Consider the following 24,484-nt stretch of genomic DNA (forward strand, 5'->3'; position numbering starts at 1 on the left):
GACCCATTAATAGCAATTTAGATGAGTATCTTCATGTAGTCATTTTGGACAATTAGTAGTCAATTACGGGACGAGAAGCAATCACGAATATGGCTAATTCACATTTGCCGTGAAAAAGAGGTCATTAACGCCTACATTAATTTATCACATGAATAATACAGGGAACGTTGATTGAACATCTTTAAAAATGATCAAGATATCGATGGTCAATATAAAACACAGTCTTTTAAGGCCTGCACAACTTCTGGACATGCGCTACTAACGTAAAATAGAACTTGGGTCTACTATGGACCAAACACTAAAATGAACAATGTAGGAATCATACATCTCGAAGCGAGTGTGGAGCAGACATAATTTGCAAAAGCAACTCATAGATGGGTAGTGAATTGTTATAAAATTGAGTATCATTATTTCTACGGGAAAAAACTGGGGTTAGAATCGCGCTTTTATAACGCAACTTCTGAACAAAATTAAACACCAAATTGGTTTTATATTATAATCTGTTCTCGCTCTCTTGACGACGCTTTTGCGCATCTTGATCATCATCTTAGCATTATAACATCAAGTGACGCAGCGTTTACAGTAAAAAATATTTCTCTATACTCCATGCCACCCACTCCGGTAATTATTCATTCCACATCACTATTCATATGTGTATATGAGACAACTAAGTGGGCTCTTTAGAGTCCTTTCTATAGGGACCCCTGTTGTTTTCATTTATTTGTTTTCCTTTTCATTACGTTAAATTGACATTTACTCTTTGATTTACTTTTGAAACTACGTTCGTTAGTATTGATTCTGTAGAAATGAGCGGACAGGAATATCTACTTTGCAGAGCTGGGCTGGAAAAAATCGTGGTGCCATTTATAGATAAGACTAGTTTCTGCTCGAGGGAAAACTGATTGGGTTGTTTTTGAATGGCATGTTGTCTGTCATACAAACAGCAACAAGCATAAAGCTACATAAAACCACTTCAAGTAGAAATGATATAGTTCAGAAACAAATCATTATCAAAAGTAGAATCTCTATTTCAAGATTTCTCGAGTTGAGGTTCGCAAGGATGATGTATTATCCATCCGTGGCGAAGAGACAAAGCAATGACATTTGGCCAAATGAGTTATTGAATGAACAGTGGCAATCACTTAGGCATTGTGTTGGATACTTGTTCGCGGTCACAGCATGTTTATCAACAGCAAATTCGACTGATAAGGCACATAATTACCGGGGCACCCCGTAAACTTGCTTATAAAGGAAACTTACGTCAAATGCAACAAAGATTACTGTCGCAGCGGGCAAGGTATCACTTCGTTGCGTTTCTTCGGGAGTCCAGAGATTGATTTTGAATTTAGCTGACTTCGGTTGGACAAAACACGAGAGGGCATAAAAACTAAGAAATACTTCAAAGATGAGCGAGAAAGGCCGCCCAAACGACTCGTCATATCCACAGCTATCACAAACACATCCTTTCAGTGTTACGTCGTTAATGTACGATCGTGGTTTGCAAAAATCCAGCGGCAGTCAGGCAAAACCAACACTGTCATCAACAGCTCAGCAAATCCAATCGTCGAAATCCGAGCATAAGTTTTCCGTGAAAAATTTACTGCGACAAAGTAACAATGCTAACAGGAATAAAGTTCAAGTAGAGATCGATCCACACCGAGAACCTGTCATTTGTCGTGCCAACTATGAGGACCAGCTCATCAAAGATGATTTCAGCTCTTGGATCACGTCCCCTGGTTATAATGCAGCTAGTAAGTATGTTGGGACCTCATCTTCTATTATTATGCATATATAAAGTATTACACGAGTTAAATCACTTAGTAAGTTATCAATCTAGACGAAAAACGTTGAAATTTTACAGTTGGTTGTTAAATACATGTTTGAGCGATCGCTCAATACAGCGAGCAATCTCATTCAGTCAAACCGTTAACAGTGTTTTATTAATATCATGGACTTTTACGATTTCTTTTACTTCGTACAAGAAAAAAAACCCTAAACAAATCGTGGGCCGTTGCTTGTGGGCAGATATGCACAAGAAAGAAAGAAAATATGCGGACAAACAACTTTGTTAAATGTGGTCGTTTAGGGGACAAGTCATAACATAGCAAAGCAACATAGTTCTTGAACAAAATTCCATAAAACAGTGAGGTATAAATGTAAAAAGTTTATATTGTAAGGAGAAAGCAACAGGCACACTGAACAAGAAAGATGATTCATACACTATTATACTTTAACAACAGGAAAAAATGATAAATCCTTTAATAAATGACAAAATGGAGTGACAAGAGGCTGCATGCTTAGTTCACCAATAACTGCATGTACGCAAAGCGACAAACACCAATGACGCTCAAACACGGATTTTAAGATGAAAACTCGATAATAATCATAATATACAATGCCAAAATATATTTGACAAAATTAAATCAAAGAAGTAGTTAAATCTTGAAAAAAATTTGTGGGAATAAATGAGGAAATAGGTCCATATACACACGGAGAAATTCAATTAACGTTATTAACAAATCATATGCACGTCTGTCTGACCACTTAAACGGCGAGAACGTCCATAACGTACATAGACAAGCTTATGAACATCACAGTGCAATATACTAAAGACCAAAGTACTTGACAAAGAAATTTATCTTTAAAAGTTGGTCATAGTGCGCGTCTGAACAATTTGTCAATAAGATGATTCATGCATGTTTAATATAAAGTAAGAAATGATATTAATGAATAAACGAAGATGACCTCTCTATCAAATAAAGTATCAGAAATTAAATCTCAAATAACAGCCATATGAAAACAGTGGTTTTACTAAAGTCTTACAGTTTCTAAAGTCTTATAGTTTCTACAGTCTTAAAATTCTATATCAACTGACTTACACAAAAAGGCGAGTTTCAGAATGCATGCTTTATAAAAAGATGGCCCTATTTTCTTTCTTGTGCATTCATTCATGTTAGTTAATGATAACATTCTTTCAAAGATTGCTCAACTGCAATTAAAATAATTGTTCATTGCTTTATACAATCATTGCATTGACCTTTGCACGTAAAATCTAACTCCAATGAACTTGTGGATACTTGTAGCAACCATAGATATCCTAATGAATAAAAGTAATGGTAGTGTTGCTTGAGAAAAGCGAGCATTATGAGTGAACTTGTGACGTTATTAATTCCCACTTTGTTTAAAGATTTGTCAATTGAATCATTTCACTTTTTGATCTTGCTCGAGGAGATATTATTCTTTAAATGCAGAATGTCTTACTCATTAAATTTATCTCAATAAATCATGCGCGATGGATAATTTTCTTGTGGGAACTATACAGACATCAATTAATATTCCAAACTTTAACAAAGATCAAGCTTTCTTTTATGTTGTTTCGTGAATGTAAGAAACATGCAGTAAATTGTTTAAACGACGATTTACACCCATTACATGTCAATTTTAGTTAGTATAAGGTAACACTCAAATTAGAGCCGTAATTTTCTGCTTTAGCAAACATCAAGCACGCAGTGTTATACAAAGAGGAAGAACAGTTTATTATGTATAAATATTTAAGTAATTTAAAAAAAAAGCATTTGCCTTAATTTCACAGTGACAAGTACATGTCAAGGTTAAGATGAAAAAGAATGTTGAAGCAATAGTGTGTCATCGTATTTCAAACATTGCCCATTTTCAGTATTGAGAGACTTAACCTACCGTTTAGCTACTTTATTGCTAAGCATTAGATGTTAGATTGGTTTATAAAATGAACGAAAGAGCATGATTGGCCCATTCTTCTTGAACAAAGCAAATTATGAAAGTCAAGACATCAAAAGAAGCGACAGAAATGATACAATGCACGATCATTCAAACATCCCTTAGGCAGTATAACGTTTGAGGAAGAAACACTTAAAGTATTCAACTATTCATATTTTTAACCCATCATAACACTTTTGATAGTCAAAAATCAAAATCCCGACAAAATTTGACACTTTCAATCAATAAATACCACTTGAGATAAGTTTTAATTCTTACATGAGCCTCGTGACATTTTTTGCATCAGTTTCCTCCTTAATGATCGCGTAGGCATCATGCCACAAATAGGTAAAATCCTTGTAGAAAAAAATCTTTTTATTAATAGCTCGGTGATTAAACAATCTTTTGCTAGACAACTATCATTCCGGGTGCGTTAAGTGTTATGCTTGAAAATTAAGATAATTATTGCCAATTAACAAGACGATTAGAAAACACTGCAAACGCCGAAAAAGGAAATATGACTACAAGGTATTTGTTGATCAAATACAATAAATTTGCGCAAAATTTCGAGAATACTTGTACATAAACGCGGAATCAAAACTGAGAGATTCTATAACTTTAATCTGCAAGAAGCTATGATTATTTTTATGTTTGGTTATAATGAAATGAAAGAATGTCACAAAGCAAATAAATCATGCTAGTACTTATTTACTTATTAAGGTCTTAAAGAACAGAAGAATATGGGTGCTAAATTAATAGAAACATTTGATTTTACAATATCATTAAATAAATTACTACCCCAAGTAATTTTAGCCTAGTAAGTCTGAGAAATTTTGAGAAAAACGAATGAAACGTTTGAATAAACCAACTGGACGTTCCATTGAACTTTTCAGCACTGCAAGCACAAATCAGTCCGGCTAAATGCCAGCTACGTAAACACAAGACGAACCGCAAGCCTCGTACTCCCTTCACGACAACACAACTGCTAGCGTTGGAAAGAAAATTCAGACAAAAGCAATACCTATCCATTGCAGAACGCGCCGAGTTTTCCTCCTCGTTGAGCCTCACCGAAACTCAAGTAAAGATATGGTTTCAAAACCGTCGAGCAAAAGCGAAAAGACTGCACGAGGCAGAGATGGAAAAGTACAAACTTGTGGCGAAGCCACTAATGTTACCCCCCAGTGTACCGATGGCACCTCCACCATCGGCTACACTAAGTAAATGCTCTGTAAGCTGTTCAAAAAGTCATCCCCACAGCATGCACACACCTTTAACTTACTCTCCACCAGGACATTTACCTTATATCAACTTGAATTGCCCCACTATGCATCATCATTCGATGACTGCAGGTTTTGGGTTAATGTGCACTTCTGTAAGAGCACCAATTGCCGACCTAAGTCATTTTGTATATCCGTAATATCAGAAGATTTGTCTGAAAGAAGAGGAAACACCACGTTTGTGTGAAAGGCTTTTTCGTTTCATTTATTTATTGTAAAATACGTGGGCTGTAGCTAATACCCTTGTTGCCATCATATTTTGTAAATAGATAAAATTATCACAAACAATTTATATTATCATTAAAAAAATACTCATCTAACAATAAATTACCATCTAACAATACACATTCCATATCTGAGCTACATATATAGAAATATTTCATGTTATGACTATTGTTGTGTTGATAAAGGAGCATTTTAAATGTTCTATTTAAAACAACAAACAATTAAGCTGCAATGATAATTCGTATGATAAAGTTGCCTGACAGATAAATTATACTGATACATAACTATTTTATGCGTTGATGATCAAAACAATCAAAAATATTTAAAATAAGACACTACATTTAAGCAAGGAGTCGACTCAGGTAAAACCCAGTAAGTTACTAGAAAACTTTTTGGAGAATTCATCTCGCCGCGGTGTAGAAATAGTTGGGAACACGACACAAGGAAATGTTTTGCTCATAAACACTGTGGTGTCATCATGCTGCGCTAATGTTCCACAATTTCAAGCAAAATATTGCGCATTTCGCTCGTCATTGAATTAGGCCACACGTTATCACGAAACAGACAAGTTTTGCGACAAGCGAAATGCCAAAAATTTTAAAGCCCAACAGGTCAGCGCCTTGACTTAAGGCCATTCCACCGTCTTTATCAGTCTTTTAATTGCCTTGTAAATTTTAGCAAAGATTAGCAGTTATAAAAAACTTGAGGAACAATTTGTCACAGGAAATGAGTACTTGGTTTTATTTATTGCGTGCTTCAAGAGTGTTGATGACTGGCGTTATGTGCAAGGAAATACAAGTTGAAAATGAGCAGAATCATTGAAACGAAAGGAATCAATGTGTAATGAAAAGCTCATCATGTAAATATGAAATGTCATGACAAATTTCTCATATTGATGGGTTTGGCCAAGACTAATGTGTATCATATACATAAAAATATTGCAGCAGTTTATTGAGTAATAGACATAAGTATTTTCAGTCATACGTCTTAATATATGATATAAGGAATGTATAAATTCCACAAGCTAAACGTTTGCTATTTCAACTATTCCTAAAATATAACACCAGTTGAGTCACAAACTGAAACAATGAGCAGAATCGAACAAAAACCTTTTAGAAAACATGTTTAAAGTATAAGCCGCAGACAGATACGCACAGTCAGATTAATATCCCACGAAACTCAATATAAAGTACTTCGCATTTAGACAATATAAAGATAGTCTTCGTACAACAAAACAAGAACAATAACTGATAAATTTAGATAGAATACGCTGTACCAGAATATAAACAACTAATTCACACCGACTTCGTGAGATATTCCAAATGCTTTTATTAATTAATTATAGTAGTTATAAAATAATTATACAATTAAAATCTCTTCAAGACACCACGCATAGCGAATAATTGCATTGAGAACAATGCATGTTCAACATACTAAAAACAACATTGCCATGAATCACGATGACCACTAATTTAAAAATTAAACATTTCTAAACGGAAAAACAGATTTTCACCAAACGCATCACTCATCTGTTAGAAAATAAGACAGTTTGCCCTCTCTTGACGAAAGACAAGAACAGAAATTCGGGGTGTGGCATGCAGAAAAAAACAGCAGATGGAGTTGGGTTTATCAGTTGTAGCTATATATGACTAGAAATGCAGACAGTCAGGATGTATTACTCAAAGTAAATCGTCAAAACACAGATTCATACATACGAATAAAAAATAGTGCTATATATAGTAAGAAACAAAAACATAAATAGTCATTGTCAAATGGAGAAACGCAAATCTTATTTTACATTATAGAAATGAAAGTACTATTATACACTTTCTATTTGAAATATTTCACCCACCGAAGCTATGTATGTATGATACCATATATCAAGCAACAACACAATGAATCAATCGCACGCGGAATTATGTAATTTCGTTGCCTAATATAAAAGCCATTATATGGTCAAAGCACTTAAAACACACGTGTAAAAGGCCTCACCTAATATAGAGAACACTAATCATCACTTTACTGATAATTAATATACAGCATTCCGAATCCAATAGAATAGGCGTTGTTATCGTTTAAGTGCCACAGCCATTCAATTTTACAAAGCGTTTTATGACGCACTTAGTGTGTGCACGTAGAAAATACAGTTTACAGATAATAATACACACAATGTGCAGGGAAATACATAATGTACAGCGAAACGGATAACCAATTCTTAGATGTTATTCATCGTTATCACGTAACGGGTGCATGACTAGCTGGTAAAAACAGAGTTACAATATCCACTAGTGTTTGGCAAACGGAAACACACTTGAGGCTCCCAACATGGAAACAGTTGACTTAACCATTGAGCAAATAATTATTGAACGCAGTTGTTGTTTATAGGAGAGTATTAATATTCAATAACTCTTTAACGTTTATATAAAGCAAATATAAACGTATCAGGACGGCCACTCTAAACCATTTACGACCACAAGGTATAACTGAACGACAAAACAGATTAAGATATTATAAATGTACTTGAATTATGTTAAGGATGGACCACAAAAAATACCTCAGGGTACCTAAGCTTGTGTATGATTCTATAAACCATCAGGTAGAGCTCTTTCTCATGATTTTGCAAATACTCTTTTCGACAATATAAAACCCTAACTTTTATACCTGATTTAAAAATGTACATATAGCTATAAAGCCCAAGTTACTTATGTATAGTTAGCTAATTTGGTTATCACTGACTAGGCACATTACTTTTCATGCATTTGTATACATAAGATTCATATTTTATCATGTGCAAAGTAATCATATCTATTGATAGAACATCATAAAAAATGCTTAAATTGTTGACGTTATGCATTTGTAAAGCACGGTCATGCAAAGATAATTTTAGATGAAACATCTACATTCAGTATTGATATCCTCAACAGTTAACTGGACGTTTGTAGCTATAGCTATTCCCCTCGTTATAGAAACGATACAAACTATTATACCTGAGAAAATTGAGACAAAACAAGCTACATGCACTTATCTCTCAGTAAGTTTTAACATTGAAAACCGCAGATATGCAATTACTCCTACATCATGTTGATGGGAAAACGCGGTTACAGGAAGACACCCTACGACGCCTATTCAAAGATAGCTTGAGTTCAATTTTAAACAAAGCAGACGCTTCACTTTATTTCAAAGTCATTATCAGGCTCAGAGATGTTGTTCGGAATATTTTTCGTTTATAATTCGTAGATTTGTAAACTGGTGAAAAATTTACCATTAGATAACTAACTTTTCAATGTTCAACATCAACGAACTACATTCTTCAAACCAACTAATACACGTTTGTAGTCACATAATAGAAATGATAACTCGTGATTTGAAACAAAAAAACATGCACCCATAACTTAAGTAAGCACAGCACGTCAGAGCGAAGCTGTTGGATATTTGTCTTTTTTTTACTTCAAATCATGTGGTACGATTCCCAGTGTTTTTAAATTTACACATCTAATTGCTTTGCAATTAACAGCACAGCAAGCACTTACAAAAAAGATAAGTGAGTCTAAAAAGCCTAAAACAATGATTACTCTTGTGGGTACGAAAGCTGCGCATGAAAATGGGGCATATTTTTCATTCTCTGAAATTCAAAACAATGCTTCAGTACAAGTTTTACATATACACATATCAAAATGCATGTTTTTAAAAGGATCATTTACTACATATGATGAATATATGTACTAGCTATTTGTCGAAACGTATAGAATAGATAATATTTACTTTTTACAAATGGTCTACTGCTTTTTGTACAGTTAAAGTTTTTTCATGACTTGTAATACTTAGTCCTAAATGTATATTTCATAAATAATAAACCAAATATATAATTAAACCCAAATTTATCTAATGGCCCTAATTGTGAATTCTCGACACATTAAGGTCATTACTCACTAATCAAATATATTTTCATAAAACGCATTACACGACGAATGCTATTCATTTTTGAATAGACAAGTGCCCCACCTTTGGCGCCAAGTTGATAAGCAAGAACAAAAAAACCACGTGTTGTCAAATACAAGGAGTGTTTATGTTCCATGCAACCACATGCCTCGAAGAACAGCACAGCAGGTGAAACAGCAGCACAGCGTATGCTTTCATTTCAGTAGCTTATTACTCAATATGATAAGTCACGCAGCAGTCTTAAAGGAATGGTTTTTGCCATTTTTCCACGAAACGAAGACCATCGATAAATGAGTTCAAATTTCATGAAATATTCCAAGCAGTTAATGGCCAATAACAAACATACAATAAAACTGACATTAAGCATTTCCCCAAAGCATTAAAATAACTAAATATTACGACAAATTATTTAAAGAAAATTATTTACTCATTTTCAACAGTCACAAATTAATGTATGTAATAAAGTAATACGTATGACGTTCGTTTAATATCAAAACATGCAATATACATGTTCGTGTGATATCAAAATGATAAACGTAGGAAGAGAGTGAAGGAACGAGGAGAGTTAAACAGATATTTGGACCTTAATATTATGCTTGCATTTGGCAAAGAGGAATAGATCGTAACAGAGTTACGGAAATTAAAACATAATAAATTTTGAAACTTTTTATTCTAACGTTGCATTTTCATGACTGTAATTGATGGACTTTCTATACTGGTGGTGCATGAAATTAAATCACAATACAATCTTAAGTTTTAAGCTTAATTAACTCAGTTGTCAATGTTCTATTTAAATTCAACTAACTATTAAAAGCAGGCTCAACAGCAAGCATTAAAAAAAGCCACCCGCGACATCAGTTGACATTACTTCATGTTACGTAAAATATCAAACGAGATTATAGCTAATGTATTGGTGGAGAGCTGTTGGGAGACAATTTCAACTTCTAACACTGAGAGTTTTTGTAGACATACATAAGCGCCAGCGGAGTATCCTACGTTTTCAATGCATTGTTTCTCGGTGACTGAGACTTTTTAGAAGACCAAAGCGCCAGCGGAGAGCCTTACGTATTCAACACCTTGTTTCTCGCGGTGACTTAGACTTTTTAGAAGACGTAAGCACAAGTGGTTGCCCTATGTTTTCAATACCACACTGTTTTTCGGTGCCTGAGAGTTTTTGGGAGGCATCAGTGACGTCACATTCAACACAATGTTTATCAATTGTAAGAAAACTTATCATCGCATACCTTATAAACGGTCCCTTCGGTTTCTTTTAAAACAAAAGGACTGGTATGTAGTCGTCAATATGATCGTGGAGAATGACATGTTTGATGAAACTCACTGATTTAGTATAAGCTGGATCAGAACGACTGCACGGTTTACACACGTTAATATGGTCCACTAGAAGCGGTACAAATTCACCAATGCCAATGTCTAGGTGGAAAAAAATATTTCCAACACCACCCCTCTATTGATTAAGAAAAGTTTCATCTGATCAAGAAAAAGAGTCATTTTGTCCACTACATACACGAAGCAATTCATTCAAGAAAGAGATGAAATATGGAATGCATAGCTAGGACTTTTTGGAATTTTTTCGAGAACAAGTTGTAAACCTTACTGACATTGGACGTTAAAATTTTAAGAATAAAAACTAAGTAAAATCTAGCAAGCCATACCTGCAGAATCAACTGAAACAATGGTCGTATTTCGAATGATCTTAGCTGGTTGTGTCTCTGCAAAATTCAAAATGTCTATTTTCCTTTTTTGTACGTGTTTCATGAAGTTTTTCTGAAGTTCAATGAGATATTGTGAGTCTGTAAAAGAAACGTTACAAAACGTTTTTCTAGTTTGATAATAATGAAAATATTTGAGTGAATAAAAGTAAAATAATATAACAGTAATATGGAACAATTTAATTTAATTCTTCACGTGAAAATGAGTTATTCACCTTTTTGTAGCACTTTCACGTCTACTGAAGGCAGTAAAAAGTATCTTGCCTTTCCAGCAGCCATTGAGGCGATATCAGAACCTCTATGTGGAACAGCATAGAATATAAAAGCTCTGGTGTTCGCCAATAAAAAACTAAAGCAAAACAGGTTCAAAAAGAGTAAAGGATTGACACATTCCATAGTGATGCCTGAGAGATGGGGGGCGAAAACAATTTTGAACTTCCTAGTCATTAGTAAAATGGCATACGAAATTTTAAAGATCACCTTGTCTTATATGGTAAATAAGCATACCGGGATATATGATATAGAACTTTAGCAGTTTAATCAGTATTATACAACATGCTCATTGCGTAAAACCTTCCAACTACAAAAATATAAAATACCAAAGTAAAGATTACCAATAATCCGACGAGCTTGTGGCATTCGAGAGTATTTGTTTAACCGTTAAGCCTATAAAGAAAAAAAAACACGCCATCTACATACCTGACACTGACAGTTCATGAGCTTACGTAGAGGCTGAGAGAAAAATTATAATGTGGTGTCACAGTGGTTATGGCGTGCGACCATGTGAGATGAGACCATAAATGACCATTTAAAAATCATATTTTCAACAAACAATAATGGGGATATATCATTGAAATTGAACTTATTCGCGGAAATACAATTACCAAATTACAATAATCTCACCTCCCAAAGAATGACATATCCACACAACAGGACGTTTACCCACACCAGCATTCATCAATTTGCTCAAGATTTTAGAAACACGATAATCAATGGTCGACCTGCATTGAAGAAAGATTGTCGTGAAGATGGATGAACTGTAAATAACTTCACCAAAACGTTTTCTAGAACTTTATTACTATCTTAAAACAGGTAAACGTGCCCCAAAAGGAAGGGCATAACAGATAACTTTACCCTTCAGATTGCACAGGACATTTTGATGTCCATCCACTTAATTCTGTGTCGTACTCAACCACAATGACTCTGCATTCAGGTAGATCGACAGGAAGCCAGTCCTAATGACAAACAAGTCATGTTATTTATGCGAACTTTTGGACATTCTTCATCATAGGTTTAGGGAAATTAAACTCGATAGTTTTTCGCGGAGGTCTTTTCTCGTGCTAGTGCAGATAAATAATCCACCGTGACAGGCCTTTATACATCTTGGGTTGTAATATGTAAGAAAGCTTCCCCCAATTGAGCACGAACTAAACATTGTATGAAATGAAGATTAAAATCATAACCTACCCTGGGCCAACAATCCGTTGTACATGTTTCAGTACTTGTCTCACGTCTACTTCGCCAAGTCCGAAATGGACCCCCACGTAGGCCATGTAAAAATACAAGATCAACTTCGACGCTACACAAAATTAAACTTAATGTTGATAGAGCAATACAAACAACAATTGACAAAACCTGAAAACAAAATACTTTAAAATGGCAAAATGAAAGTCCTTAAAAAAACTTTCACACATTTATTCCAAAAAGCGATGACGTTGAATGCATTAGACATATCCTTGTCTTCCAATCAGACCACGAAACTCCATGTTAGAATAAACTGCAAGTACAAGCAATTCATACTCCAGAGTATTTCACAGGAGATAAGACGCGTCTCCAACAACGTGACAACGCAGATTTCAGTAGTGAATGTAATTTAACATTGAAAACATTTGAAATTCAAGATCTCTTCGTAAAATCGATCATATATAAGCAAATAGAGTACAAGTATGAATGTTTTATGCAGTGCGGTGTTTTGAAATTAAATGAGATATGATCTTCGCACTTAGCTGGACAATTTGTGCTCACCTGCTCACCACTGTGTGACTTCATAGCTCAGTGGTCAGAGCACTGCACCGGCACCGCAGAGGTCATGGGTTCGAATCCCGTTGAGTCACCTGATTTTTTCAGGTCCTGAGACGATTGCTTAAATTGTCCAGCTAAGTGCGAAGATCATATCTCATTTAATTTCAAAACACCGCACTGCATAAAACATTCATATGACATTCATTTCACGAGAAAACATGAGCCCAACAATATTGACCTGCTCACCACTGTGTGACTTCATAGCTCAGTGGTCAGAGCACTGCACCGGCACCGCAGAGGTCATGGGTTCGAATCCCGTTGAGTCACCTGATTTTTTCAGGTCCTGAGACGATTGCTTAAATTGTCCAGCTAAGTGCGAAGATCATATCTCATTTAATTAGAGTACAAGTAGTAAAGTAAAAAATGCAACCATTAAAAAAAAGTTAAATTAATACAATTGTGAGGGAGCATTACCGTCCAAAGTTTGTTTCAGGAGCAACAACAAATATACCATCTTCAAAAACATCGTCAAGTTCGCTGTTTCTTTCCAAGTTCATCAAAGTTCGCAGTGAATGACTCTTAACAATGCTATCCTAGAAATTAACGAAGCATGAAGCTACTATAGACGATATTACATAGACAATAACCATAATATAACAAAGAATGGCGAAGCTATTATAAAAATCATGGCACAACAGAGAATGGTACAACAATGAATGGTGAACCAACTGTGTTGACCATGGTACAACAATGAAGGATGAACCAACTGTGTTAACCATGGTACAACAATGAATGGTGAACCAACTGTGTTGACCATGGTACAACAATGAAAGGTGAACCAACTGTGTTGACCATGGTACAACAATGAAAGGTGAACCAACTGTGTTGACCATGGTACAACAATGAATGGTGAACCAACTGTGTTGACCATGGTACAACAATGAATGGTGAACCAACTGTGTTGACCATGGTACAACAATGAAAGGTGAACCAACTGTGTTGACCATGGTACAACAATGAAAGGTGAACCAACTGTGTTGACCATGGTACAACAATGAATGGTGAACCAACTGTGTTGACCATGGTACAACAATGAATGGTGAACCAACTGTGTTGACCATGGTACAACAATGAAGGATCAACCAACTGTTTTGACCATGGTACAACAATGAAAGATCAACCAACTGTTTTGACCATGGTACAACAATGAAAGATCAACCAACTGTTTTGACCATGGTACAACAATGAAAGATCAACCAACTGTTTTGACCATGGTACAACAATGAAAGATCAACCAACTGTTTTGACTATGGTACAACAATGAAAGATCAACCAACTGTTTTGACCATGGTACAACAATGAAAGATCAACCAACTGTTTTGACCATGGTACAACAATGAAAGATCAACCAACTGTTTTGACCATGGTACAACAATGAAAGATCAACCAACTGTTTTGACCATGGTACAACAATGAAAGATCAACCAACTGTTTTGACCATGGTATAACAATGAAAGATCAACCAACTGTTTTGACCATGGTACAACAATGAAAGATCAACCAACTGTTTTGACCATGGTACAACAATGAAAGATCAACCAACTGTTTTGACCATGGTACAACAATGAAAGATCAACCAACTGTTTTGACCATGGTACAACAATGAAAGATCAACCAACTGTTTTGACCATGGTACAACAATGAAAGATCAACCAACTGTTTTGACCATGGTACAACAATGAAAGATCAACCAACTGTTTTGACTATGGTACAACAATAAAAGATGAACCAACTGTGTTGACCATGGTACAACAATGAAAGATCAACCAACTGTTTTGACCATGGTACAACAATGAAAGATCAACCAACTGTTTTGACCATGGTACAACAATGAAAGATCAACCAACTGTTTTGACCATGGTGCGACAATGAAAGATCAACCAACTGTTTTGACCATGGTACAACAATGAAAGGTGAATCAACTGCCAAAGTCATGCATACCATTGATTTAATCCACTCTTGGAGGTCTCTCAGCCAACCTGAAACGATGTACGTAAAAACAAATTAATTTGAAATAAGTTAAACTTTAAAGAAATTTCAACGGTAAATTGCATAGCCATTAGCAAAAGGATTCGCCATTTTGATGTCAAAAAATTCAGTTGGTCATACATGACCTTAGTAATTTCTAATGTATGATAAAGAAATCAATAAGTAATTACAATGACACTCAAGCGAACCTTTTCGAATCATATCATCACAAGAGCACACGTCGACAGCCAAATTTCCAAGAATCGCACAAACCAATCTGGTAATACGAACGTCATCATAATTCTTGACGACTAGACGCAGTACATCAAGACCATTGTTCTCCATTATTAACCCTCGGTGTTCCTTTACCTTAAGAAGACAACACATGCTGAGCAAATACGGGAAAACATCTACCAATGCAGTTAGTTCTGCAGATTAGAATGTTTAGATATCAATTATCTCGATATGCTTACTTACACAATTATCTCGATATGCTTACTTCAGAATGTTTTCGCAACGCTTTCATAAATAAAATGATCTCTTCAACTGAGGAGGTTGTCTCAAGGTTATCTTCATCTTCCGAATGCCAAAAGATTGTCTATATTTACAAAAAGACAAACTTAGTTATTTCACTTTCTGCGTACGAAATAAATGTCTTTAGAATCACGAATGTTGCACATTACATAGCACTTTTACTTCTCGAGAAGTTTTTTCTGCAGTTGGTTAATTTCAAAATAATCTTTGATAATGGAAATGAAGTTCACGCTATAAAATTAAAAATTACGAGCAAAAGAGAAGAGGAGAAAGCTGATAAACTACTGATAATGATGGGTAGAAGGGAGAAAGCTGAGAAACTACTGATAATGATGGATTGAGGAGAAGTATGACAATGGTAAGAAAAAATGGGAAAGTACAATAATGATGGATTAAGGGGAAGTAAGATAGAATAGAGGATCCTGGTTAGTACCCTAACACAATCGTATCAAGGATCATTTCAAATTTATCTTCTTTGGATCCTGCAGGATCCAAACTGGAGAAGATACAAATGGATAACTGAAAAGTAAGATAATGATGGATAATGAAGAGAAGTACAAATGATGATAAAATGAAATCACATGGTACAAAAAGCCATGGAACCAACAATGAAACACAGCAATTTTCCTCATTTATTTTTTTATTATCAAATATAGAAGGAAAATAAGCATTTATTTTTACCTTGTATAGGTTGTGTCCGGTCTTGCCTCCATGAAAAGCAAATTGTGTCAACCACTCAGTACATTCTTCAGTATATGGTAAGGATAACAACAGCTGATGAAATGCAACCCATAACTCTTTTTCTTCCTTTTCAAACACCTTCATGTGAAAAAGTTCAGTTTTCTCAATTGATTCACTTTTAAAAAATGACATTAGGAAATAATAAGGAGCTTCAGTAATCTATAGTAAATCTACATTAATCTAAAATACAATCTTGTTTACACATGTATATCTGGTTGAACATTTAAACAATGTCTTTTTTGTACAATATACCTCAGATTTGTTGGCATGGTAATTCTCATCCAAGAGGGCATTCCTTGTCAAAAATAACAACGTATGTGTTGAAGTACTTTCGTCAAGATATCCATTGAAATTGAAACCTAAAAAGAATAAACAATACATCACAATGAAACTAAAAATATATATAGACAAACACCAAATCACCACCCCCAGTCCTAACTCATACCTTGTGGAAGGATTGCTAAAGATATTATCTCTTGGCAAAATATTTGCAGCAACCAATGATTATACTGAGTTAGTCTCAAGAAAAGGCATGGATAATGAGAGATCAAAAATCCCACTGTTTCAGGCCCTAGATTCAAATAACTATTTAATTTTATAATTCAATGTGAAACTGTCATCTTTGTGAATAATTGATAATTTTCTTTACTCACCTGTTGGTAGATTTAAGACAAAATGATATGCTTTAGGAAATTTTTGTTTTGCATAGCTATCAATGGTTGAAGTTAACCATTTTGGGTCATTAGATGCCAAAGATGTTAACCATGAACCACTAATAACAAGTAAAAATAAACATGTTTAACTTAAATAAATAAATTGGCAGAAATAGTATGCAAATACTTTTTAATTTTAGAAATTAATGCTTTTGACAATATCATACGCAAACGTAGGCAAAGGGGGAAGGAGGCTGCCTATGGTTGTCTGCCATAATATTTTTAGACTATAGTTTTTCATTTTTACCACTAAAATAAAATTTTTTATGACTCTGTATACCTCCCCCACAAGCCCTTTACTAACTGAAGTAAACAATCCCTTTCTAAGGGTTTGTACATAGGAAGGCTTATTCGCAAGCAACAAGGGTAAGGGGCAATGCATGGACTATATTATAATGCACTGATGTGTAAATGCACTGTAAAATATATGGGTTTGTATGTTGGTAGGCTTGTATGGGTGTGGGCTCTCCCTCCAACCCCCAAAAAATCAACCTTCCTGGAAACACTGCACAAAACAGATATAATAGCACAGAATCGCAACAGGACAATTTATTGCAACGATTTGAAAGTTTTAATGTTAAACGTAGTGTTCAAAAGCTCAAATAATATTTTGAAGTACATTTTCCTTACCTTAGAACTGTTGCAACCCCAACACTAATTTTACCTGAAAGTAATTGACATTATATGATTGTTTCAAAAAGCTTTTTCACATATGATCAATATTAAAAGGCCTACGTGAAGCCCCGATTCACACTTCAAACTATCGTGCAAGCAAGTTTCTGTGACTTCGAACATTTGAGAAAATAATTCCTTCAATTATTGTTCGTTTTATTTCAATATTGCTGAGAGGTCAAAAACATCTTTCAGACGTACATAAAAAAAATTACCTAAAATCCTCATCTTTTATTTTCTATTGTGGCCATATTTTTATATTTCAGGTTTCAAACATTGATGTTTGATTCAAAGTATTCAAAATGTGGATTTGATTCAAACAGATGAGATACTAAATAAGTAAAAATAAACTAAACCACAAAAGATATCCGTATTCTTTGATTTAATAGTAAATATTGAATTTTTCAGCAAAGCGACGTAACACGTGATCTTTTTTGACCAATTACATTTGATAATGGTTGCTTTACTTTTTTTGTGGACCTTTTATTTCTTCCCGCGCCATGTTTAAAAAGTTTTCCTGCTGACACAGTTTTTTTATCGTAAGTATTTGGTAAAATATTGTATTATTTGCTAAATTAATTTGATATATAGCATCACAGTGAATTGAACTTGTCTAAACACGACTATTTATTTCGAAGATATTGGGAAAAGTAGTTAAAGAACTCAACAAAGATGTTGACGAGTCGTGACAATTATGACCGTCAAAGAATTTAAATGCAGAATCTTCTACTATACATAGTATTATGGTTTGATTCGTTTGATGGGCATAAGGAGTTGATATCAACAGATTACTGATCATAGATAAAAAGTTTTCAGAACAATAAGGGGTAGAATATAGATGATTTTACAGTTTTTTTATGACAATAATGAGTGGGAATATATTCTCTCTTCTCCTTCCATCCTCTCTGCATCTCCACCTCATACTTTGTAGAGACTTTACCTAGTGTTCACACATGGTGAATACTGACTTTACTTACTCCTCCCTGGATATTACCTAGAGCCTATTCCTACTAAGGTCATCTTCAGGCTAGTTGCAGGCACTTGCATCAACTTAAACTGACCATATCACCTGGAGAATTGAACCTTGGAGCACTCTGGGACTGATAACAATTTTTTATTCTGTACAAGCTTGTTCAACCTTTCATCTACCAAAGAAAAGCTCCACTCAGACTATCACATGATTTGGTGTGCCAATTGAAAAGAAATTTAATGAAATTCTTTTGTTTGGAACACCAATATAGATGCTTCATCCATTGTCTTGTGGATCCATAGTGAATGAGTGAAAACAATCTGTGGGTGGGCTATAAAGATGGGGATAAAGTTGCTTTCATACACCACTAGTTCAAAGAAAATATCACAATTTGATATTTTACGACAAAATCACGAAGATTTGTTGCATCACAGTGATTTTAACTTGTCGAAACACCTCTATTCATTTTGATCGTATTTGCAAAAGTTGTTTATGAACTCATCAAAGATGTTGACAACCATTTAGTAAATTTATATGGCATCGCCATTGTAGAATCTTTACACAAGGTAGGATGGTTTGAATCATTTGATAAACATAAGGAGTTAACATTAACAGCTTATTTATCATAGGTTTATAACTTGACTCTTTCTTTAAAATACTGCAGAACATTTATGCTATATTGCATGAAATAAATGTATGTTTCATAAATATATATTTGCTGATACAAATCAATAAAAATATCATGCATAAAGCTGTAAAAGAGGCAGCTAAATACAGTGACCAATGTAGGTATTTACTTAGAGGAAATAAGATGACCTTCAAGGAATTTTTATGATTAAAACATAACATGTTTATTTTGGCTTGTTGAAGTCGTACTGTTGACCACAATTTACCACCCTTGATATCCACTCGTCTCCCTACAACCATGAAAATTGGTGATTATTAAAGATTTCAAAATTATTTATCTTGCTAAGTTATGTTTCATGATTTCATTAAGATCAATTCTTTATCATTCAAGTTCAAGAAAAAAGCTGAAGGAAGAGGTCAATACAAGATTTAATATCAAGGTTAGCTGAAAAATGGTTTTGGTTAAGAATAGCATTTTATGGATTAGTAGATCTCTTAAATATGGCTTTGAGTAGGGTTTAGGTTATAAGGTCAAAAAACACTTAAGTTAGTACGATGAAGTATGTGTTTGTTCAAACAAGTATGGCAAGGAAACTGATTGCTAATGGAAGGAATAGGATTAATTTTTCAAAATACGTAAAGGCAGAATTTGCTTGATTGAAAAACAAAAACTATTGTTCTTATCCAAAATAACTGCATTTCCAACTATTTACTGATTAGCTTTAGCCTAATAACCTGATTCCTTTTCATAAAGTGCACCCAATTTATAATTTCTTAACCATAAAGCTATATTCTTAATAAAGTCAGGGTACAGTTAGGAAAGTAGTAAATCACACAATATGCTTAAGATGGATAACACGACTGGACGTCTTAAGACGAATATTTTTGATGCGCCATTGTCGGAAGGATAAAGACGGACGTAAGACGAACTACCCGTTCGTCTCGGAACTAAAGTTGTTAATTCCGTCTCGATCAACTGATTATTTTGCCGTTTAGTTTTGATTTAAGTCGACCCGTCTTTACGCTGGATAGTTTAAAGTTTAGACGTATAAGTCGTCAAGACTTATTATCCATCTTAAGCATAAAAACAGCCATTCTTAGCATGTTAATTTGGTGTTAACTATTGGTATTTGTGTTAACCTTAATGTGGTCATAGTGTAAGTCTTGGGGCTGGTGTTTGTGTTAGTTCTAGTCTTGATGCTATTTAGTCGTTGTCTTAGTGCTGGTGTTACTTTTATTCTTGCTGCAGCAGAAGTAGTGTTAGTGTCACAATAGTCTTAGTCATGGTGGTGTTGCTGATGTTAGTGTTTGTGTTAGTCTTAGTGTTGGTGTTAGTCCTAGTGTTTGTGTTAGCGATAGTGTTGGTGTTAGTGATAGTGTTGGTGTTAGTGATAGTGTTGGTGTTAGTGATAGTGTTGGTGTTAGTGATAGTGTTCGTGTTAGTGATAGTGTTCGTGTTAGTGATAGTGTTGGTGTTAGTTCTAGTGTTTGTGTTAGTTTTAGTGCTGGTGTTAGTGATAGTGTTGGTGTTAGTGATAGTGTTGGTGTTAGTGATAGTGTTGGTGTTAGTGATAGTGTTAGTGATAGTGTTGGTGTTAGTGATAGTGTTGGTGTTAGTTCTAGTGTTTGTGTTAGTTTTAGTGCTGGTGTTAGTGATAGTGTTGGTGTTAGTGATAGTGTTGGTGTTAGTGATAGTGTTGGTGTTGGTGTTGGTGTTAGTCCTAGTGTTGGTGTTAGTTTCAGTGTTGGTGTTAGTGATAGTGTTGGTGTTAGTGATAGTGTTTGTGTTAGTTTTAGTGTTGGTGTTAGTCTTAGTGTTGGTGTTAGTGATAGTGTTGGTGTTAGTGATAGTGTTGGTGTTAGTGATAGTGTTGGTGTTAGTGATAGTGTTGGTGTTAGTGATAGTGTTTGTGTTAGTTTTAGTGTTGGTGTTAGTCTTAGTGTTGGTGTTAGTGATAGTGTTGGTGTTAGTGATAGTGTTGGTGTTGAGTGAGTAGTGTTGGTGTTAGTGATAGTGTTGGTGTTAGTGATAGTGTTGGTGTTAGTGATAGTGTTGGTGTTAGTCCTAGTGTTGGTGTTTGTGATGGTGTTGGTGTTGGTGTTTGTGATAGTGTGGTTTTAGTGTTGTGTGGTCTTAGTGTTGGTGTTAGTCTTAGTGTTAGTGATAGTGTTGGTGTTAGTGATAGTGTTGGTGTTAGTTTAGTGTTGTTGGTGTTGGTGTTAGTCTTAGTGTTGGTGTTAGTCTTAGTGTTGGTGTTAGTCTTAGTGTTGGTGTTAGTCCTAGTGTTGGTGTTAGTCTCAGTGCTAGTGTTAGTTTTGGTGGTGGTCTTAGTGCTAGAGTTAGTATTAATGGTAGTGTTTACCTTTCTGTTCAAGTTAGTACTGGTCTCTCTCTTGGTGTAGCGTTAGAGATAGTTTCATGGTGATAGTGTTGGTGTTGTGATGATGCCTGTGTTAGTTTTAGCCTTGGTGTTAAAGTAAGTGTTAGTCTTAATGTTGGTGTTAGATTTAGTGCTAGTGTTATAGTATCACTGAAAGTGTTTGTCATGTGAGCATAAGTTTTGTGTTAGTTTTAGCCTTGGTGTTAAAGTAAGTGTTAGTCTTAATGTTTGTGTTAGCTTTAGTGCTAGTGTTATAGTATCACTGAAAGTGTTTGTCATGTGAACATTAGTTTTACAGCTAGTATTAGTCCTAAGCTCTTCTCTGACTTCTTGCCTTTTTCTCTTCTCTTCTTTGCCCTTTTCGCCTCTCCTCTGTATATTTTTTGTAACAATAGATTCTTTATTAGTTTGGTAAAAAAGGGCAGTGTAGGGAAGGATAGAAAGGATTTTCTATAGTTTGTTTTGAGTATAGTTTGACAATATGAAAAATTCGTTGTTTGTCATTGATTAATAACTATTTTGATTTTAGACATTTGGACCAAAAAACTGAAAACAGTTAAACAAGTTGGAAAAAAAGGAAGTGGACGACAAATTAAATAATTGAAAAAGAAGAACTTGTGGAAGTCTAATTGTAAAAATGAATAAAAGGGAAGGTAAGAACAATCGTTGATTATTTCAAAATTTATTTAGACAAAGTTAATTGAAACGAGAAGATACGAGGACAATAAGGAAGTTTGTAAAAAAAATTAACTTTGCTGGAAATATTAACACCGGATAAAAGGAAATAATCTTTAATTGATCTTGATTGACAATAGAGCTAATGTTTCCTCCTAACTCAAGATATTTCAGACTAATCACAGCGATTGTGTTACTAGGAACCACATACAAAATCCTATTTTCTTATTTACATAGTTAGAATGATATTGTGTGTGTTGTCGCTGAATATTTTCATTGGTGTACGTATGAAAGGAACCTTATTGCATCTTTACTTCTTGGATACAAGTAAGTACGCATATATCTTGCAGTTGTCACATCGACCAGATCTTGAAAACCACGTCATTGGCGAATTAATTGTTCTTTGAAGACACGTGTATGAATTACTTGAAGCGAGATACTCCTGACCAGATGTTGGTGGAAAGACTGGAAGTTGTAAACATGTCATTGGTTTACTATTAAACTGCAAAGATTGTCAAAGAAACAATGTGAACGATCTGGTTTGTTTTTTTTATATTTGTTGTAGTTTGATGAAACAGCTACAGCTTTAATATAATTCATGATGAAATAGTCACAGCTGTAGTACAATTTACAATGATAAAAGAATTGCAGCTGAAGTAAATTTATAATTTGTCTTTCCCACTATAAAGAATTTCATGCCCTACTCAATCAACAACACGCAAAAGAAATTCTAAGGTAGAAATGCCAACGTAAAGGAGGCTGCCAAGAAACAACGATACCAGACTTTATAATGTATGAGTGAAGAAGAATTTTTTAGAACTGCAAAAGAAACATTGAAGGTAAAAATTTTGGTTGGAGTGAAGGGTTTTTGTACATCGTAACTTTGTTCAAATGCTATATTCAGGGGGATACAAAAAGTATTACTTTTTTTTACTTAAGAATGCTAACATAGGAAAATCGTCAAACGACAAAAAAGATGTGATGAAGAACAATGAGGAGAAGGAACAACAAAGGTTTTGTTTTTCTTTGTACATTTTGATATTATGTAACTTATTCAATCGAAGGCAAAATTTGTTCCTGACAGGCAATCTTATAGCTTTGACGAAACTAAAGTAATGGATGCGACACGGCCCCCCAAAAGAACGCTCTTACAGCAAAAACTTCAAATTCTTTAAATTTGTCAGTTGATGGAATTCTGCATTTGTTTGAACTATCAGGCTACGATCATGGCCATTCGCTGGAGGAAGGCATTTCTATGACGTCCGCAACTAACGAGAACTCAAATAATTTAGAAAATTGCGGTAAAGTCATTAACGATATAGAAAAGAATCAAATTTCTAAATCTGTTGATAGTTTTGAAGCATTTCTCGATGAGATGGATGGGAATATTAGGTTAATTATGCATGTTGTGGAGTTTGATACTTTCAGCCGTTAAGATTAACAATCAAACTTTCACAACAACAATAGCAATAAATGAAAAACCAGTCAGGTGCAAGAATAGTCATTGTTATAAAGACATAAAAATTTTCTACTTTAGGATTAATCTGTTTTCGTTTATGCATGCATAATAATGCATGTAAGAACATAAATTCCACTTATAAATCTGCCTAGACTAAATTTGAACAGAAACAGCAGCAGCAAGTACAATGGCAAGGATAAAAGGGCGAGACCACGTTAAAGTTTATGTTGAGAGAGAATTATTCGGTCACTGGAAGGGGCTCTCAACGTGGATTGAACGTAAATTATTAACTATCAAAGCGGAATTACTACGAGTTAACGACGTCTATCAGACAAACCAAAATGTCAATGGATATACCGGACGAAATCTAAGCATTTGATAAGCATACTGAAGCTGAATTGAGTGAGCGTAACAATAAACAAGAGCGCCGTGAAACTATGCAGATTGGTTTCTTACAACATCCGATTTCCTTGACACACAATGTTTAGAGATAATATGGCTGCGTTGTCAAATATGTGGTGATATGTTATAAGTGTCATAAACCATTGAAATGTAGGATATGACTCGTGAAATCGACATTCCTAAAGAACACACCTCAAAATCGGAACGATAGGAAAATTTATTTCCCATGCATAATATATGAAAGATAGATGAAGACAAGTTATCGGCCGCTTTAAAGCCTTCACCAACGTCAAGCCAGAAATATGTCATCCTCATATTTTACTACGACAAGTGCCATTGGATTAATAAAGCTAG

At 34.6% G+C, this 24,484-nt stretch overlaps 2 protein-coding genes and 2 long non-coding RNA genes across 7 annotated transcripts; 3 read left to right on the plus strand and 1 right to left on the minus strand.

Annotated features, from left to right (window-relative positions):
• Positions 1-482: 482 nt before the first annotated feature.
• Positions 483-18,014, minus strand: LOC124443607 (protein SERAC1-like). Of its 4 annotated transcripts, none has more exons than XM_046994088.1 (18): positions 17,832-17,996; positions 17,575-17,608; positions 16,885-17,003; positions 16,677-16,802; positions 16,484-16,590; positions 16,172-16,309; positions 15,456-15,554; positions 15,166-15,325; positions 14,930-14,967; positions 13,403-13,521; positions 12,374-12,485; positions 12,041-12,141; positions 11,810-11,907; positions 11,521-11,572; positions 11,122-11,255; positions 10,850-10,987; positions 10,421-10,607; positions 483-1,733 (listed from the first exon to the last, which is right to left on the minus strand). In XM_046994088.1, the coding sequence occupies exons 1-17, from the start codon at positions 17,842-17,844 to the stop codon at positions 10,447-10,449; spliced, it is 1,749 nt and encodes a 582-aa protein (XP_046850044.1). In that variant the 5' UTR covers positions 17,845-17,996; the 3' UTR covers positions 483-1,733; positions 10,421-10,446. The 4 variants fall into 4 exon arrangements, with proteins under 4 accessions (XP_046850044.1, XP_046850043.1, XP_046850042.1 ...); XM_046994087.1 differs by lacking the exon at positions 483-1,733 and adding an exon at positions 2,832-3,097; XM_046994086.1 differs by lacking the exon at positions 483-1,733 and adding an exon at positions 9,828-10,340 and having other exon boundaries at positions 17,832-18,014.
• Positions 1,406-5,355, plus strand: LOC124443608 (homeobox protein MSH-D-like). The gene is made up of 2 exons (XM_046994091.1): positions 1,406-1,751; positions 4,629-5,355. Exons 1-2 carry the CDS (start codon positions 1,406-1,408, stop codon positions 5,150-5,152), a joined length of 870 nt encoding a protein of 289 aa, XP_046850047.1. The 3' UTR covers positions 5,153-5,355.
• Positions 16,196-22,167, plus strand: LOC124443610. The gene is made up of 5 exons (XR_006947685.1): positions 16,196-16,248; positions 18,025-18,155; positions 18,858-19,152; positions 19,584-19,653; positions 22,124-22,167. It is a non-coding gene; the product is annotated as an uncharacterized LOC124443610 (long non-coding RNA).
• Positions 22,168-22,217: 50 nt separating this feature from the next.
• Positions 22,218-24,108, plus strand: LOC124443612. Its single transcript, XR_006947688.1, has 7 exons — positions 22,218-22,247; positions 22,507-22,596; positions 22,679-22,808; positions 22,959-23,108; positions 23,209-23,282; positions 23,354-23,570; positions 23,881-24,108. It is a non-coding gene; the product is annotated as an uncharacterized LOC124443612 (long non-coding RNA).
• Positions 24,109-24,484: the final 376 nt, after the last annotated feature.

Source organism: Xenia sp. Carnegie-2017, unplaced genomic scaffold (genome assembly GCF_021976095.1).
Source record: "Xenia sp. Carnegie-2017 unplaced genomic scaffold, XeniaSp_v1 HiC_scaffold_21, whole genome shotgun sequence".
In the NCBI taxonomy this organism is placed as follows: Eukaryota; Metazoa; Cnidaria; class Anthozoa; order Malacalcyonacea; family Xeniidae; genus Xenia; species Xenia sp. Carnegie-2017.

Coding starts and splice junctions, on each gene's coding strand:
- LOC124443608 (XM_046994091.1), top strand. CDS start 1,406: ATGAGCGAGAAAGGCCGCCCAAACGACTCGTCATATCCACAGCTATCA. Junction 1,752..4,628: donor CCCTGGTTATAATGCAGCTA/GTAAGTATGTTG, acceptor TGAACTTTTCAG/CACTGCAAGCACAAATCAGT.
- LOC124443607 (XM_046994088.1), bottom strand. Junction 13,522..14,929: donor AAGAGTGGATTAAATCAATG/GTATGCATGACT, acceptor GTTAATTTCTAG/GATAGCATTGTTAAGAGTCA. Junction 12,486..13,402: donor CCTGAAACAAACTTTGGACG/GTAATGCTCCCT, acceptor AATTTTGTGTAG/CGTCGAAGTTGATCTTGTAT.